The following is a 13,850-nucleotide window of genomic DNA, read 5'->3' as shown; positions in this document are numbered from 1 at the left end:
AGGGGAATGTGTTATTTCCAGTCACAGCCATAAATTTCAGACACTGCAGGGTTTGGTCTTCCTGGCTTTCATGTAGCATAAAAACTGGTTTGAAACTTGGTACTTCATAGCTAGTTTGTGTGACTGCTGGGGGGGGGAACCAGCAGTTCAAGAGAAATCTGTGTTTGGCGTATTGTAGATGTAGATGGCATTTTGTCAATTTAGTTGTAGGACTAGTTTTTAAATAAATTTGATTGTCTGCCTCAATAAATACAGGGCCAACAACAGGAATCACATCGACAGTCTCTCCTGGATTGGAGATGGTTACACTTGTCAGAGAGTTGAGGACGAGTGGACGTGGAACTTTCCAGGCCATAGCTCTGACAAGTGGTCCGGGGAATTACTCCATGGTCATTTATGTTTCCAACCCTGCCCAAAATGCTCAAGCCACAGTTGTCACCGATCCCCAGGGTGCAGCACAGAATTTCCGTGTCTCGGCCTTGACGGATCCAGAGGCATTTTCACTGCAGTTTACAACGTCTGTAGCATCAACTACCACCATCTCCATTACCTTGCTTGCCTCTGCAAATATCTCCTTCACTGTTCAGACTTTGGGTTTGTCAAGCTCAGCAGAGATTTTGGACATCTCGCAGCCGACCATCACAACAACAACAGTAGCTCCAACTACAGGGCCCACGACTGGCCCAACTAGTATGCCTACAGACCCAGACACATCCTCTCCACTGACTGTCTTTGTCAGAAATTTGACCACGACTGGGCCAGCTGTGGTTCTGGCTACAGCTTCTTCTGTTGGACCAGCATACTTTGAACTTAACCTGTTCATCCCAAATCCAAGGGAGACATCAGGAATTGGCATTCTGACGGATCCACAAGGTCTTGCTACCGATATAACTCTCAACTCTAACAACCAAGACTTATTGACCATAATATTCCGAATTCCCACAGGTGCCTTTACAATGATTTCTGCACCCCTGACACAGGCTGCAAATGTTTCCTTTAGGGTTGAAACGACGGATCCTTTGGCTGTGGTTCAACTTCGTGACAACTCTGAGGTAGTTGTGACTCCAGTCACTACTCAAGCTCCTGTCACAACAGCCCCGACCACTCAGTCGACATCCACATCTGGCCCCATAGCAATTACAAAAATGCTCAGCGTGCCTACAGATGTTTCTGTTCAGGCTTTTGCTTCCCTTGACAGACCTGCAAACATCTCCTTTGTCATTTACACAATGAATCCAGCCCAGGTATCAGGGATTAATGTGTTTACCAATCCCCAGGGAGTTGCCAGGAATTTTGCAGTAGATATCTTGCAAGATCCAGAAAGATATGTCTTGAGTTTCATGACTTTGGCGGCTGGTAGTGCAACTCTCTCTTTGCATACAATAGAACCAGCAAATATTTCCTTCAACGTTGCTTTGGAGACTCAAGGAAGCTTCTCCAATCAAGTAGATCTTTTCGTCGTTGGTGCTCCAACAATGCCTCCAACCACCTCTTCAACCCCGGCTGTCTTGACCAACACTACTCAGTCTGTTCAAGTCCTGGGACCTTCCCGCACATCTCTGCTCATCAGTGCCAGATCTGCAGCCTCTGTTTTGGTAGATGTCAATGGCCTAGCTGAGTTTGAGATCAGATCATCCCAAGAAGGCACAATACAGCTCCAACAATCAGTATCCTCACAGCTTGGCTCCTTTGTGCGTCTTGTAATAATACTCAGTCCCGTCAATGTCACAGTGACGGTCACTACACAGGAAGATGTGGAGATTGTCGCCACGGTGATGAGTGCAGAGCCAGATGCGGCTCTGGTTACCATATTAACTGGTACTCTGACAACACCACCACCTACTGGTAAATACAAATCAGTCATTGTCATTTGTTCTCAACTTTTCATAATACCCCAGTTATTCTATATTTTAAGCTCTTCAGAATGGAAACTAAATGTGTTTCATAAGACCTGTATAACTCATAGAATTTTCAAATGAATAGAAATGATGACTATTTCTGATTGTTAATTATAATGATAGGCCTTTTGATGAGTGATTACTTTGTATTTTTACACAGAACCTCCCATTTCAACAACAACTGGTATACCAGGAGGGACCTTAACTGTTGTGAGAACCTTACAGACTTATAGTGCTAACACAACTCTTCTGGCAACTGCGTCAACCATCAAGCCTGCTAATTTCACTCTGGAAATTTTCATTCCCGACCCGGCCAGAAGCGTCAACACAAATGTGCAGACTGTTCCCAGTGGCCAAGCAACTGACTTTGACGTCTCCATCAGTGACAGTCCAGACAAGATAACGATTGGGTTTAAGATTCTAGAAGCCTCTGAAACCACCGTGCTGATTATGTTAAGTGAACCAGCTAATATCTCCTTTACTGTGACCAATGTTGATGCGGCTGAGGCGGTGAGTCTCATTAACCCATCAGAAGTCCAAGTGACACCAGAAACACAACAGGTCACAAATTTTTCCAGATCTCTCATCACAAGAGGTGCTTCCACGTCGTTAGTCTTAGTCCAGACAGTCGTGCCGTCTGTGATTTACCTCACTATCAATGGCTCAGCTGAAGTCAGTCTGGCTTCTGAGCCTCTGGGATCCGTTCAGACAGAGACACTGCACATGCTGGGGTCCAACATCCTAAAACTCACCACTACCGTCTCTGCAAATGTCACTCTCTTTGTGACGACAAGCCAAGCAGTGCTGATCGAGACGGTCGTGGAGTCTGTCAATTCTGGGTCAGCTTTGATCCTGATCCAAGAAGAGATTGGTCCCACCAACCAACCGCCCTTGACTACAGTTGTAATGACAACTCCACAGACCCCAACCAGAACCAGAGGTAGGTTGTCTGTTGGCAAGCAGCTGAGAGATGACCGTTTCTCAACTATTCCTGCTTCACTGGTCATCCCATCATCTCCAAATCTTACCACTTGTCACTGCTATGAACCATTTCATGTGTACATGCACATACCACCCTCACTACCACAACCTCACATCTAATTCATTTCTGTTCTGTATACCATTCTAGTGTTCATACTATTGCTTCCATTTACAGCTCCATAATGATTCTGTAAATCTAACAAAAACCTATAAGCCAGTTTGATATTCCAACAGCTTTTATGAAATTGAATCCCAACTGAGGTCATTCGGGGACAGCAGTATGGACACGAGGTATGCCCCATCAGCTCTGCTGTACCCTAACTTTGCTTGCATGGCTTGTTCTTGAAATGGCGTTGCTTTTTCTGAAATAGCCAACTGGCTCATTGGTAACAACCTCTCAACTTCTACCCTCATTAAACAAAGTAAACATGCCTTGATTGTAAGAAATGTATCCAAACTGGATATCTTCACATTGTACTTGTCATCCCCATAATTTCATTTTGTTCACATAATAATTGATACTGATAACTATGAAAATGTTGCGCACCAGTAGTTAAAGTTCAGGTGCCTAATTCTTAATGTTCAACGCAGGCTTTGTACAAGGTTTCACTGTCAAATCCACAATAACTTATTTCATTTGATATACTGTTTGTATCATTTATTAAAGTAACTTAAAGTTTACACAAAATGCACTCAAATGGTCAAAGATTCTGTCAGAGGGTGTCATTAAAACCAGTTTACCTGAATGACATTAATGTGTTGTGTTGTTTAGAAGTTTATTTAACTCTGCTTAAAACATAAAAACCGATTAACAATTTTATAATTAAATATTAATGATTGCTTTCTTGAATGTTTTCATCCAGTGGAACTTGTTTTACAGTTTAACACATTTGTGTGGTTTGTTGGGAGGTATTTTGAATAATCAATAGATTGAGGGAGGTGTTGGTATTGAAAACTTTTCTTCAAACAGAATGCAGATTTAGAATTTCTGAATATTGGTGTAAAAAAGTCTTGTGAGTGTGGGTAATTGTTTTCATTGTTAATGAGCCCCAGTTTCTGTCCATGGTGCTACAAATGCAAGACTGTACTTTCTTTTTCTCTGCCAAAAAAAGGCTCAAGGCTTGGGATCTGCTCCACTGATTTTTGCCAAACCCTCCACATGATCATTTATTCATGCTATGACTTGTTTTTCCACTGTTCCATCTGGCAATGTGACTGAAGTCTAGTTGGTGAAGAAATGTCAAACCTTTTGCATTGATGTTACCTAACAAGGTTGACTTTTCCACTTGCCAAGATGGAAACGCTCCATTCAACATACAATTGCAAAGGGCATCTCTTTTGAAGCTTTAATGTGATCATATGCAAAAAGGATTTTTTTAAGTTAAGCATCGAGACACAAAGCTGCTATCTTGTTACAAGCTTTCATCAGCTGCTGTCTGGTGTTCAGTTGCTTTTCATTTCATTGCCAGCAGACTTGTGGACTTGAAGTTTCTGTTTTATCATGGAGTGATTAGCTAAGGGTTGATTAGTTCTGTCCAGTTGGACCTGACCCCACTAATAGGTTTTTCACATATTTTGTAGGGAATCCTTCCATCACTGGAGTGACTGAGGTCCTCAATAACCAGTCCACGGTCTTCTGGAATTTCGACCGTGAGGACGAACGATTCATACAGGGTTTCATTCTGCAGTACCGCGAGTCCCATGTGAGTGTCTACACCAATACTTCTCTCATCCCGGCGTCGGAACGTAACTACACACTAACTAACTTGAAGCCAGGAACACTCTACTTGCTTCGTTTGCTTGCCATCGACAGAGATGCTAACCCTGCTGCAGCATCCTTCCAGAAACCTGTCATAACTTTGTCCAGAGGTGAGTTTTTTTAATAAGCTATTAAATTTGATGACAATGAAACTCCATCAGAATAAAGACTTAGCTCCTCCTAAATCTAAATGATGAACATACACCTGGACATCACAATTTCTTGACTAAGAAAATGGGGATAAGCAAGCCCCACGTATAAAATACCAAATTCCAGCATTTTGGAGTGTCAATCTCAATTTTTTTTTCCTATATTGTTGCCAGATATTATGGATCCAGTGCCAGTCACAGATCAGAGGTCAAAGCCCAAGATGGATTCTTTCCATTGGATTCTGATCAGTTCAGCTGCTTTGGTCATCCTTCTCCTCACCATTGTCATCGTTGGCATCCTGATCTTCACAAGAAAAAAGCCCAAGAGAAAGCCTAGTGGTGCAGATGACCAGACCAAGGAGGAACATAGAGTATAAAAGTAGGTCTTTTGAACCCTAATGTGAGATCAGCTGTCTGTTTCTGCCATTTTTCCCCTATTACAAAGGGGAGTTGTTATACATAACTCGTGATTTAGCCATAATTCTTGAGGTGGGTTACAATTTTTAACTGTCATTTTATTCTTCTTTTGACAGGGTGTGGATTCAAGTTTCACTCTCTGCCAGGTTGTAAAGATTACAGTTCGGACAACAGCTCAAGCATTGTATTGTCAATTTGATAAAGATGACACTGTCAAATATACTTCAATATGTATACATCTATTATGTAACAACAGCTGCATTATTTAGGTGCTGGACTTTACTTTGTTTTCCCCCTTTTTAAACGTTTTTAAAAATCACTTCAACAGGAATACATGAATTGTATTTTTTTATCTGAATGGAACTTTTCTTTGTAAATTTTGTACCCGTCAAACCATGTATAAGACATTCTAGTGAGGATTTTTCTTGATTTTAACAAGCAGAGTAGCATTACTTTGATAGCAATGTGGATTCAACAGTAGGCCTATTTCAGTTTTTAGCCAGAGTGAAGGAAAAGAGTGTAATAGTGAGTTAGAATAGTTAAACATTGAGGTTTGTGAATGGTTATGGACCTGTTCAATAATAGCGGACAAAACAGGCATTTATGACTCACATTGGAAGTTTGGTTTGATTGAGGGAAAGTTTGTGTACCAAACATGTTCATCCTGTCAGTAGGTAGTGTAGTTCTTGATTAGTTAGAGTACAAAGGGTCTTTAGGTTAAGGGGATTTGTATTGTTCTGATGGTCAGGATAAATGGTGCTTTATAGAGAATGTCTTGATGGACATTGTCATTATGTTGAAGTTATTGTATGATGTGTGTATCACTGTACCCAGATGTCATTAATGTACATTTGTAATTTTACATTTTATTCATAATGGATTTGAATTAAAATGCCTCGGACGTTTTAAACCTGTATTTTATCCATTCAGATAGGGCAGTAATATGTCATTTGTTTTCATCAAAACTTACAAATGGATTTTAGCTGTTTTCATTGTAATACGAATAACCTCATCTTTTTTTAATTAAACAAAGGAACGCTTGAAAATTTGCATAAGGTTAAAATCATTATTTTGACCAACACGGCTTCTTCAAATAAAACGGAACACTTTGCAAAGGGTAAAAATTATATTTTTTCTTGAACTAAAATTCAACAGCGGTTTGTCTTGTTTTAAGCAAAACTAGCATATTGATTTTTCCAGACAAAACTTACAATGGTTCACTGTATCAAAATGAAAATAATTGTGTTACGTGTGTGCAAAAACTGAACATGTTTACTACGTGTTCATTTAAATCATTATTTATTGAAAAGGGTTTGCAAGAATAACCTCATCTGTTACAACATGAGACTGCATTCACAGGACAAACTAAAGGTGTTTGTAAGTAGGTGTATTTGCATCAACTTACAGTATAAAGATTCTTGAACAGTGTTGAATTAGTGTATTGTCAATTCTCAACAGACTGTGACAGACCTGCCCAGATTCCAAACATCACATCGTTAGTTTTAACTTATACTTTTTGGAGGTACTCTATTAATTTGTATTTTGCCCATTTTGTAATCACGGCCCATATCAAACCAAATCAAAATTTCAGATTTCCTGAAAAGATGCCAGAAACTTTACCATATTTAAAAAGGGTTTCAGTAAAATTTGGTTTCAGTAAAGAGGACCTACATGTATATTTTACATTGTTATCTGCACATCATCTGCATCATTCATTAGAGTGGCTTCTCAAGAGAATGCACACATTTGGAAAGACTATTTTACAAGAGAAATTGACCTGTGGGTATTGCAAACACATTTATAAAACAATGTGATACAGTGTGATACGATGTAATAAGGTGTATTAATGCATTGAAGAAATGTGATAAATTATCAAGAGATATGGGTGCTATGGACAAGTCTAATACAGATAACGTAGCGTTGAACTATGACAGTAAATTTGCGTCTTGTTCAACTAATGTCCTTGTGTAGCAACACATCCATCCGCTTACCTCCAACTTTCCAATTCAGTTACTGCTCAGTGATACAAAGACAAATGTAACCGAGGTTAAAGTCGCATTGAATTCAAAATACAATTGAAAAATAGGGAAGGTATATTCAAGTTGGTGAGTAAAAACCCAACACCTGTATGTTTGCTCTAAATTTTTCATTTAATTTTTGCTACTGTCTGAGAACATTGTTTTGGGAACATTTTGTCTTAAAATTTTTACGAAAAATTGAGAGATTTAAATCTGGAATTCAAACATGGTTTTGGATCAAGTTTTTTCCAGTTGAAATACTGAAATCAATACAAACACTTTGAGTAATGAACCAAAAATTAAGACAGAAAACAGTATTTAATTTTTTTCCCATGTGATATGTAGGTTAACATTTATCACACTGGGGGCAGGGGTGAATATATATATATACCCAAGCCTTCCCAAAAATCTGACCTGGAACAAGTCCTTAAATAAATCAAAAGTTGGGTTACAATAACTTTTATAATGATCACAATCAGGCAATTTGAAAATGACTTTTAACCTCAAAATAATGCACCTTTTCTCCACTTTTCCCAAGATATTGGTGCCTTCAAGAGTCATGAAACAGTTTAGTTGGCCATTATCACAAATGATCCAATCATTCAACCAACAAGGTTGAAATCTGCTGTTTAAAACTCTACCTGCAAAAAAGGCACGTGAATTAATTGAAAGTAAATTTGAAGCAAACATTATCTAAGGACTTGATTTGGTTAACCTTCTTGCATTGTTAAACTAGGAGGCTACTGGTTGAGGAGACTATAAAGTCCTCTCCATGCACTGCTACAGCGACATCACAAACTACAAAACCGACCCCTATTGAATGGAGAAGCCACTGCAGTACAGTACCTTGCTTAAGGACACCAAGTTGGGTTATGATTATCTCTCTTCGTTGGCATCAGCCGGTTCTCTCTGGATGTACTGCTCCAGTGCCTTCCTCAGCTGTCTGCTTCGGTCTTTCAGGCTCGGTTCCGAGTCCGACGTCATGCCAAGAAGGCTGTCCTCTAAGTTGGACAACATGTCGGCATTGAGTAATGCCATTTGGCTGATGTCTAATGGGAAAAAGAGCATCACGTGAGACAAAGACGTGAGGAAAATGTACAGCTTGAAACGCCGATGGGCAAGTAAGGACTATTCCAGTATACACAAGGTCACATGATTCTAGGTGAAGTTGGACACTATTTTACATCATGGGGGGGGGGAAAGGTTTGGGATGCACTCTACAGTTGAGGCATAACCCATCCTTTTGCCCTAAAAGGTAGAAACGTCAACACGGCAAGGCAGTTCCTGGATGATGACCTATGTGCTGACGATTCCTTCATTAAGGTGAAGTGTCTTTCATAAAGAAAACTGGATACATGTTTACCCCACAGCACGATCTGATTATGGTATATTCTATGGACAGCAAAGGCCCTCAAGAGTTAATATGTCTGCATCTTGTCACCTACTTCTTGTGTATACACTCTGTGCATGACCTAGAGAGGGCGCTTTGCTACCTAGTAACAAGGTCCCACAAGGCCGATGAGTTCGTAAATTTACACGCAAACAGCACACGGCACATGTGGTATGTTTACGTTAAGACCTGGGAACACCTGCAGGATTGACATTATATCAACTGCTGGCCTGATTTCATTCTTTTTTCCACCATCGAAGAGGTGTTTACTAGCCACAAGTGCTACGTACCTTTCAGCTTGGTGACAAGATTTTCCAGCACAGTGAGCGCCTGTCTCCTGATTGCAACGTACTTGACAACACCTGGAACCAGTAAATGTGCCAAGTTTGAACAGGGTTTGAGGATTATTCGCAAGTCTTACATCCAAACTTCATTTCTTTTATAATGCACTCTGGAAAAGAAAGGTGCCAGACTACTTCATAGCAGCTGCAAAGGGTTCGTCAGAACTATTTGAAATGCTGTATTACGTCAACAAAGAAAGACAACTTTATTGATGATTTAGAACAGATAATCGGAAACAAAGTGGTCAATTCTCCTCCATTACTCCACTCTTAGTCACTTTTAACTTTTCTTAAATTTTCAAGAAAGAAATATTTTAGCAGGGATCGCCCTTCAGCCAATCAACACGACCAGCAAGTGAGTACAAGTCCTATATAACACAAATCATAATTGGCTTGAGGCTACTGTTTGGAGTAACAGTGAAACTCTCGCGCCTACCTAGACATCGGCAGAGATCCGGGACAATACGGATAAGGATACTGGACAAGAACTTGCAGTCCATGTTGCTGATTCCTGGGTCCAGGAACATTAACCTGTAAGAGAGTTTATCAAAGGAAAGTCATTGTGGATACAGACACTACAAAGCAGTGTTTTGCCTTCGTTGATAAGAGAAATGGTGTAAACCTCAGCTGGAGAGTGCAGGAAAAAAGTTGCTTGACAAACAGAATTTTTCACTAACGTTCAACCCCTGAAATGTCAACACCTGAACAGTAATTGGAAGGGGAGATGGAATGCTCAAATCAAACATCATTAACAATTTTACTGTTCAAAAAATTGACAGATCTGCAAAGATGGGCTACTTTTCTACATATCTCATGATTACATGACAATCTGGGTTTCTACAACAAACTGTCTTTTTATAATGAATAATTTTGTTGGGATGACACTATGGTCTTTTTATCTCTTACAGGTTAAAAGTGAAAAAGGGGACATTCCTCATTCCTCTTTATATGCCATACCACATAAACAGAACAAGTAAGGAGGATCAAACACATGTGCTTTCAAAACGAGGAATGTGAATCTTTCCTTTTCCTACCTCTCAAAGAAAAGGTCTAATGACTTCAGAATTGTGACTTGTGTCTTGAAGGTGCTCGTCTGCAGGCCCTCGGAGAAGTAACGACACAGCTCCTGGTGGAATAAATCTACAGGAACAAACAGTTAGAAAGTTGGCCAAAAAAAGGCTGCAATATGGGGAATTCCATGGAGAAACCAAGTTTATGGATACAAGTACATGAAGATTTAACCCCATTTCTAGAAGACCTGTATCCCAAGGCATTTTTTAAAGGACCCTTGTAAAATCCTCTATTGAGCAAATACCTGTGGTACATTCTTTGTCAATTACATTCAACGAGCATCAAGCCCCACATAAAGTCACAGAGGCAGATTCTACCTAATCCCTCCAACCCTCCCGGAGGATTTTAAAGATGCCTGGAACCTTGGACGGTTTAGTAATCTACGACCGTAATGAAGTCTTAGGGATTCCTGATTCCAGTCAGAGCATGGTACTGCCTGTCTAGGTATTCTTTCCATCCATGGTTGGTGCTCACCTTGCGTTTGCCTCTCTCTCGGCCAGGCTTTACCAAGACTCTCGTAGGCGCATTCCTGCAGCTGGAGCTTCTGATCTTGTCTGGATCGATCAGATTCCTCATCCGAATCTTCATCGTCCTTGTCCTAAATAAAATGAGCAGAGGCAAGCAGTGAAATGCTTATATCCAAGACGACTGCTATCCACACAATGTTCAAAGTAACAAAATACTAAAAATACATTAAACTCTTCACACTATAACAAACAAGAAAACTAAGCAAATTTATACAAGCGAGAAGTCGAAAACTACATCTCTACCTTGGAAACAATCGGGAAGAGTATCCTTGACAATTCCTCAAACCTGTCAATGCCATGAGCTTCTAAGATAGACGACAAACATTCAAGGGCTGTCATCTTGTAGTCAATGCGTTCCTTCTTACATTCTTTGAACACGGCTGTCAGGACTACATCCATAGTTGGTTGTTCAGGATTGGCATCGATTGGATTCTGAAGAGCAGTCCTAGAAAGTAAGTGCAAGCATTAGTGGAAGAGGATAGTTCTTACAAGTGATCTTAAACGACCATATCCCCACTACAATGTGACCCGGTCCCCTCCTTCAATACTTTTGCCATTTTCAGAGACAGCTGTGAATAATTAGACAATCCTCATCAATGAATGTTTCAAACTTCTCCTTCAGCCGTATTAGTTTCAGCCCAATTGTTAGCACTGAGGTCATACCTGCATGATGTACACACTGTTGATATCGACTTCAGAAGCTCATCCTGGAAAATAGGGGATAAAATGGAATTACTGAAAATATGGCTAAAAATTACCTTGATTCCAGGAAAACATGCTCGTCTTTTGTTATGGGCACAGGGCTGGACAAAATGTCTCATATATGTCATTCGCTTCACTTCACTTGGTGCACAAGAGAAAACTTCAGAAACAAGCAATAACCAAAAGTCTTTATATCGAGAAGAAGAAGTTAAACTATTCTTGCCTTGCCATCCCACGTCCTTCCAGCTAATCCTCCGACCAAGGCTCCAAGCAACCTCCCTAGATGAGGAGGTTGTAAGCTGGAGCCTAATTTCTTGGCCACGGTGCTCATGGCTCTCGCAGCTTGGGCTTTGCGAGGCCATGACTGTGATCCTAGTGATTCCTGAGTCAGGCTGACAATCTCAGCTAAGTACAGCTTGATACCGCTCTCAGTGCCTGGGCAAGGAACAACAGTCACTAACTCTGATGGCTTCTCACCACTCACTTTAACCCTAACACTCCTCAGTCCTCCAACAGGTGAAGGATTGAGGAGTGTTAGGGTTAATGTATTGTCAATATTTGACGCACATACAGATAACTATGTCCTAAAAGTAAAAAGTATCTATGACAATCCTAAAAGGAACCCCTTTGTAGGTTTTTCTACTACAGCAACTTTACTGAAAGACCCTTTGAAAAAAGTTACAGCTTCATGATAACTGATGATAAAAACACTGCACTAAGCAGTTGATTGTTAGGTTTGAGCTGCATGTCTCATTGAAGAACTTGCATGGGGACAACGCTCCACTGAACAGAATATTTAAATGTGAAGTCAACATTTTCTCTATGGACTGCATGCATAAGTTCCCCTAGATTTAAAGAGACACATTTATAAGTATGTCTGTCTGGTATACATCAGTAGGAACATGAACATTAAAGGTGCCTTCAACATGTGATATCATTGTTACTTGACACAGTGACCTCTTTTCTACATGATTATGATGTCCACATTCTGCCATTTCCCCTTAGACCTCTGCACACAATCAATTAAGAACTACCAACTCATCTCACCTGGTGTGGAGTCTAGCCATACTTCCTCCCACACGTTATCCTTCTCCTCGCTCCGCCCACTTACTATCATAGAAACAAATGGATAATCCAACTGTAACTACATATTATAGGTCACTGAGGAGCAGTTACAGTTTCTATAGCCACTGTCCACAGTAGTGTATGTTACACAGTAGTGTATGTTACACAGTAGTGTATGTTACACGGTAGTGTATGTTACACGGTAGTGTATGTTACACGGTAGTGTATGTTACACGGTAGTGTATGTTACACGGTAGTGTATGTTACACGGTAGTGTATGTTACACGGTAGTGTATGTTACACAGTAGTGTATGTTACACGGTAGTGTATGTTACACAGTAGTGTATGTTACACAAGTTAATCTACTGACTTCAATTAGGAGACATTCGTAATGCTGTGCTGTGCTTTCTTGATGTGTGCCAGCAATTTATCAAGTTGTGAACAGTTTGTAGGTTACAGGTGCATTCAGTCTGTGACCACCTGCTTATAACGGCTTTTTCTTTAAGCAGGCTAGTCTTTATAGAGGCCAAGATATTCTGCAATTATTCAAAATTATTTTGGTACCTTTCTCTTTCTTGACATGCATGGCCAGGAAAGCTAGCGGCAGGACCTGCGTGTTGTGTTTCTTGAATGTGTCCGGGCTGTGTCTTGACATGGCTTGCAGGGTTAACCCACAGGCTGTGTGTAACATCTCATCTATAGGCATGGGGGAAATAGACAACGAAAGGGCAGGGGTAACCCACAGGCTGTGTGTAACATCTCATCTATTGACCAGGGGGAAATAGACCATAAAAGGGCAGGGGTAACCCACAGGCTGTGTGTAACATCTCATCTATTGACCAGGGGGAAATAGACCATAAAAGGGCAGGGGTAACCCACAGGCTGTGTGTAACATCTCATCTATTGACCGGGGGGAAATAGACCACAAAAGGGCAGGGGTAACCCACAGGCTGTGTGTAACATCTCATCTATTGACCAGGGGGAAATAGACCACAAAAGGGCAGGGGTAACCCACAGGCTGTGTGTAACATCTCATCTATTGACCAGGGGGAAATAGACCATAAAAGGGCAGGGGTAACCCACAGGCTATGTGTAACATCTCATCTATTGACTGGGGAAATAGACCATAAAAGGGCAGGGGTAACCCACAGGCATTGTGTTACATCTCATCTATTGACCAGGGGGAAATAGACCATAAAAGGGCAGGGGTAACCCACAGGCTGTGTGTAACATCTCATCTATTGACCAGGGGGAAATAGACCACAAAAGGGCAGGGGTAACCCACAGGCTGTGTGTAACATCTCATCTATGGACATGGGGAAAATAGACCACAAAAGGGCAGGGTTAACCCACAGGCTGTGTGTAACATCTCATCTATAGACGTGGGGGAAAGAGACCACAAAGAGGCTACATTAATTTGAAACAAATGAAAGGAAATCTAGCTTGACAAACTCTGCTGGAGAAGGAGCCATAAAGCCTTCACTTCCTCCACTAGACTTTCTGTTTTTATAAAAATTCCTTGTACACATTTT

The 13,850-nt window shown here is 40.7% G+C and overlaps 2 protein-coding genes across 3 annotated transcripts in view; one reads left to right on the top strand and one right to left on the bottom strand.

The window, feature by feature from the left end:
• Positions 1–6,336, top strand: part of LOC110982795 (uncharacterized) — a 29,428-nt gene extending 23,092 nt beyond the window's left edge. Inside the window, exons 10-14 of one of the 2 annotated variants that reach the window (XM_087144336.1) lie at positions 256–1,845; positions 2,059–2,838; positions 4,461–4,748; positions 4,962–5,166; positions 5,321–6,336. In XM_087144336.1, coding sequence (XP_087000462.1) covers positions 256–1,845; positions 2,059–2,838; positions 4,461–4,748; positions 4,962–5,164 — 2,861 coding nt within the window. In that variant the 3' untranslated portion in view covers positions 5,165–5,166; positions 5,321–6,336. The remainder of the gene's footprint in view (positions 1–255; positions 1,846–2,058; positions 2,839–4,460; positions 4,749–4,961; positions 5,167–5,320) is intronic. The other variant, XM_087144337.1, reaches the window with a different exon arrangement.
• The window catches only part of LOC110982806 (proteasome adapter and scaffold protein ECM29-like), a 28,133-nt gene continuing 20,533 nt past the window's right edge, over positions 6,251–13,850 (bottom strand). Inside the window, exons 38-47 of the mRNA XM_087144345.1 lie at positions 12,883–13,014; positions 12,301–12,363; positions 11,477–11,688; positions 11,215–11,258; positions 10,795–10,996; positions 10,499–10,622; positions 9,988–10,093; positions 9,390–9,484; positions 8,903–8,974; positions 6,251–8,271 (exon numbers count right to left, since the gene is read on the bottom strand). Of these exons, the coding sequence (XP_087000471.1) occupies positions 8,099–8,271; positions 8,903–8,974; positions 9,390–9,484; positions 9,988–10,093; positions 10,499–10,622; positions 10,795–10,996; positions 11,215–11,258; positions 11,477–11,688; positions 12,301–12,363; positions 12,883–13,014 (1,223 nt within the window). The 3' untranslated portion in view covers positions 6,251–8,098. The remainder of the gene's footprint in view (positions 8,272–8,902; positions 8,975–9,389; positions 9,485–9,987; positions 10,094–10,498; positions 10,623–10,794; positions 10,997–11,214; positions 11,259–11,476; positions 11,689–12,300; positions 12,364–12,882; positions 13,015–13,850) is intronic.

The sequence above is a fragment of the Acanthaster planci genome, linkage group LG12, assembly GCF_054643075.1.
Source record: "Acanthaster planci isolate LZ-2023a linkage group LG12, COTS_SCS, whole genome shotgun sequence".
Taxonomy (NCBI): Eukaryota; Metazoa; Echinodermata; class Asteroidea; order Valvatida; family Acanthasteridae; genus Acanthaster; species Acanthaster planci.
This window is presented reverse-complemented; position numbering and strand designations above follow the sequence as displayed.